This window comes from Eupeodes corollae, chromosome 3 (assembly GCF_945859685.1).
Source record: "Eupeodes corollae chromosome 3, idEupCoro1.1, whole genome shotgun sequence".
NCBI classification, from domain to species: domain Eukaryota; kingdom Metazoa; phylum Arthropoda; class Insecta; order Diptera; family Syrphidae; genus Eupeodes; species Eupeodes corollae.
The window spans coordinates 50,929,310-50,932,302 of NC_079149.1; the positions used below are offsets into that span (position 1 = coordinate 50,929,310).

The window sequence follows — 2,993 nt, forward strand, 5'->3', positions numbered from 1 at the left end:
CTCTGGCATTTAATATTCATTCAAAAATATTACGATTTCCATTTTAATATAACTGTAAATCTTAAAAATACACGAATCATCACTTGATGAAGTTGAGTGTTCAATACTTAATTAAACATTGCAAAATACAAATTGCAGACAATCAACAAACTAATTACTACTATCTAATTAATGATATTTGACTACTGTTTGAACTTGAAGTCTTGAGGTATTTCCTTAAATAAAAACTATCAGTAAATGTTTAAAGTAAATAAAACACTTAATTTCTTATGCTTCCACTTGAAACGATTGCAATATAAAAGTAGAATTGCGTTTCAATTACATTTTCCAGTTTGTCTTTAATTCTGCCGAAGAGTGATACATTAAAATATTTCTGGAAAAAAAAATTGGTGAATAATTAATATAAACTATGAAATGTAGTATTTTTGTGGCAATGTTTCTTTGTTTTTTGAGTGTAAGAACATTTAAAAATACCCGTGTTTGTGTTTTTAGTAAACATTTAAAACTAAGTTCAAGAAAGTCCTTTTTTAATTTTAAGAAAAATCTCTTAAATCTAATATAAAAATATAATATTCTTTGCTCCTAGACTACGCTGAGCCAAGTAATTCCTCACATTTCCGTAAAAGCTCAAAGTGATCTTGTTAACTACATAAATAGAAGAAACAAAAATATTCCAATTTCCGTTCATAATTCTCCCTGTTTTGAAGTATTTTACTCACTATTTAACAATTCGACAAATAAGGCCAAAAATCAAGCTGAAATTTGTCAAAAAACTGCACTCTCAGAACTAAAGACAATCATGCAAGTTGAAAATGAAGAATATGAGAAAATAGTGGAGAAAATTAAAAGTCTCTTAGAAAATTGTGGCTCTGTTGATGATTTTGACTATTTTCAATGCATGACTGATATTGTAAGTTTCTATAGTTCAATAATAGACCACATAAAATATATAAATTTTATAAATTTATAATTTCAGGCCGAAGAAGTTGATGCTTATTTCGAACAAATCGAAGAAATGTATGCGGAACTCGTTAAGAAACATTCTAAAGAAATAAAAAAAATCAACTATAAACAACTGAAATGCCTTGAGAAAGTTATTAAGAAACTCAAACGTGAAAATGATGAAATTTATGAAAATCTTAAACAATGCCAGGGGTCGAGTACTGACGAGATTCATAACGAAAATCAAGATGATACGGACGAAGAACCAGACTCGGAAGATAAAAACGATGGTAAAGAATACTCTCAAAATAAAAACACACCAATTGTTATCGGTGTAACAGTAATAGTTTTTGGAGTTTGTTTTTGTGTTGTTTTTGTAAGTGCAGTAGTATACAAAACGAACAATTACGGGAAAGTCATGACTTTAGAAACACAATCGGAGATCTAGTCTTGGATTTTTTTGTAAAAATCAAAATACTGATGAAATTGTAAGCTATAATCCGTTCCCTATAATCATATTATAAAACAAATTGAATTAAAATGTTAAATTTGGTTTAAATTTTAACAGAATTCTAGATGCACTAGAAAAAAATTTGTATCAACAAAAAAATTGCCTTTGATTTGAAAAAAAAAAGATTGTGAAAATTTGTGTTGTTCGTTTTTAATAATTTTTAAATAATTACAGTACTCAATATGTTTAATTAAATTTTGTGCACATTTACATTTTGTTTTAATGGCAAATCTTTTATTTTATGTTATTGTTTTATTAAAATGTTGACTACTAATTATTTATTCTACTTATATTAAGAGGTTTAATTATATTATTTATGAAAACGACTATTTTTCAAGAGAATCAATGAAGAATTATTTAATTGTGGGGAGAAAAGTCAAGGTATGCCATTTACAATAAAAAACGATTCGTAGAGCAGCGTCATAGTCTGTTGGAAATAAACGCTGCCAACATAAATATCTTTTAATAGCTCGAAAAAATATGGTCCACGCCGGTGCAAAAACCACACTAAACAGTGACACGTTAAGGATGGAGAGAATCATTAGTAATCAGTCTTGGATTTTCTCAGATCGAATTCAGTTGTTTATATAAATGGTTCTTTTCACTGAATTTGTGATTTCTCGATGCAAATGCTTGATCAGGTGATCATCGGCTTAAGTTCAAGCCAAGGATTTATATAGCTGTACGAAAAATATGGTTTTATGCCATTATGAAATAACTAATTCCAACTATCAACGAGGAATCGCAAACGTACAGTACTCCATCTGTTGTTCATCGATTTCGAAAACGCATTCGACAGTACCAATAGAAGATTTATTTAGCTTCCTTTGCTCAGAAGGAGCATACCGGATGAGTTGAGTGAAAAAAAAGTTATCAGAGGAATTTGAGATTCAAAGTGGGCTAAGCAAGATCGTTCCTGTTGATGGTTATAAGTTATAAGTGTCGTACTGCATGCAGCTTTATTGAACGGAAATGGGGAAGTTCCAGGGACTCTGCAACCGCACTTCAAACATCTGAACTAAGCGGACGATGTATGCTTACTCTCTGTTAGAATTATGGATCTTCACCAAATGAAAACAAGAGTGGAGAAAGAATAAGAAATCTTAGGGATCAACTCGGAAGAAACTAAAAGAATGAGCCTTCCTCATGAATCCAAGTCAATATTTTTTTGGGAAAATGGTATGGGTGGTAAAAGATTTTAATCCGTGTTGAGAACTTGGAAAGACCACTTCTCCAAGTTATATAACGGCGATGACGAATCAATTTCAGCTAAAAAGGAACCTAGGCGACTCGACGCAAATCAACAATTCCGCCTACTAGGCGACTCAACGCAAATCAACAATTCCGCCTACTAGACGAAGTGGGCCTCCCTAGAAGTACCTTCCGAAAAATGGTCAAACAGAAAGAAGAAAGGTCGAAGAAAAGGAGAAAACTGAGGTAAATTTTCAAAAATTGTACATGGTTGCATGTAGGAGTAGTGGCCTAGTAACGGAACTTCTCTAACGTAATAAGGCCAAGGACCTTAGTAAGAAAGCTACGA

The 2,993-nt window shown here is 31.3% G+C and overlaps 1 protein-coding gene across 1 annotated transcript; it reads left to right on the forward strand.

Moving 5' to 3' along the window:
* The first annotated feature begins 329 nt into the window (after positions 1 to 329).
* LOC129951859 (uncharacterized) lies at positions 330 to 1,415 on the forward strand. Its single transcript, XM_056064207.1, has 3 exons — positions 330 to 454; positions 587 to 910; positions 977 to 1,415. Exons 1-3 carry the CDS (start codon positions 410 to 412, stop codon positions 1,388 to 1,390), a joined length of 783 nt encoding a protein of 260 aa, XP_055920182.1. The 5' UTR covers positions 330 to 409; the 3' UTR covers positions 1,391 to 1,415.
* The last annotated feature ends 1,578 nt before the right edge of the window (positions 1,416 to 2,993 follow it).

Bases quoted from the DNA above. Each gene is read 5' to 3' on its own strand.
- LOC129951859 (XM_056064207.1), top strand. From the start codon at position 410: ATGAAATGTAGTATTTTTGTGGCAATGTTTCTTTGTTTTTTGAGT. The intron at 455-586 runs GTAAGAACATTT...CTTTGCTCCTAG, and splicing joins TGTTTCTTTGTTTTTTGAGT to ACTACGCTGAGCCAAGTAAT. The intron at 911-976 runs GTAAGTTTCTAT...TTATAATTTCAG, and splicing joins TTCAATGCATGACTGATATT to GCCGAAGAAGTTGATGCTTA.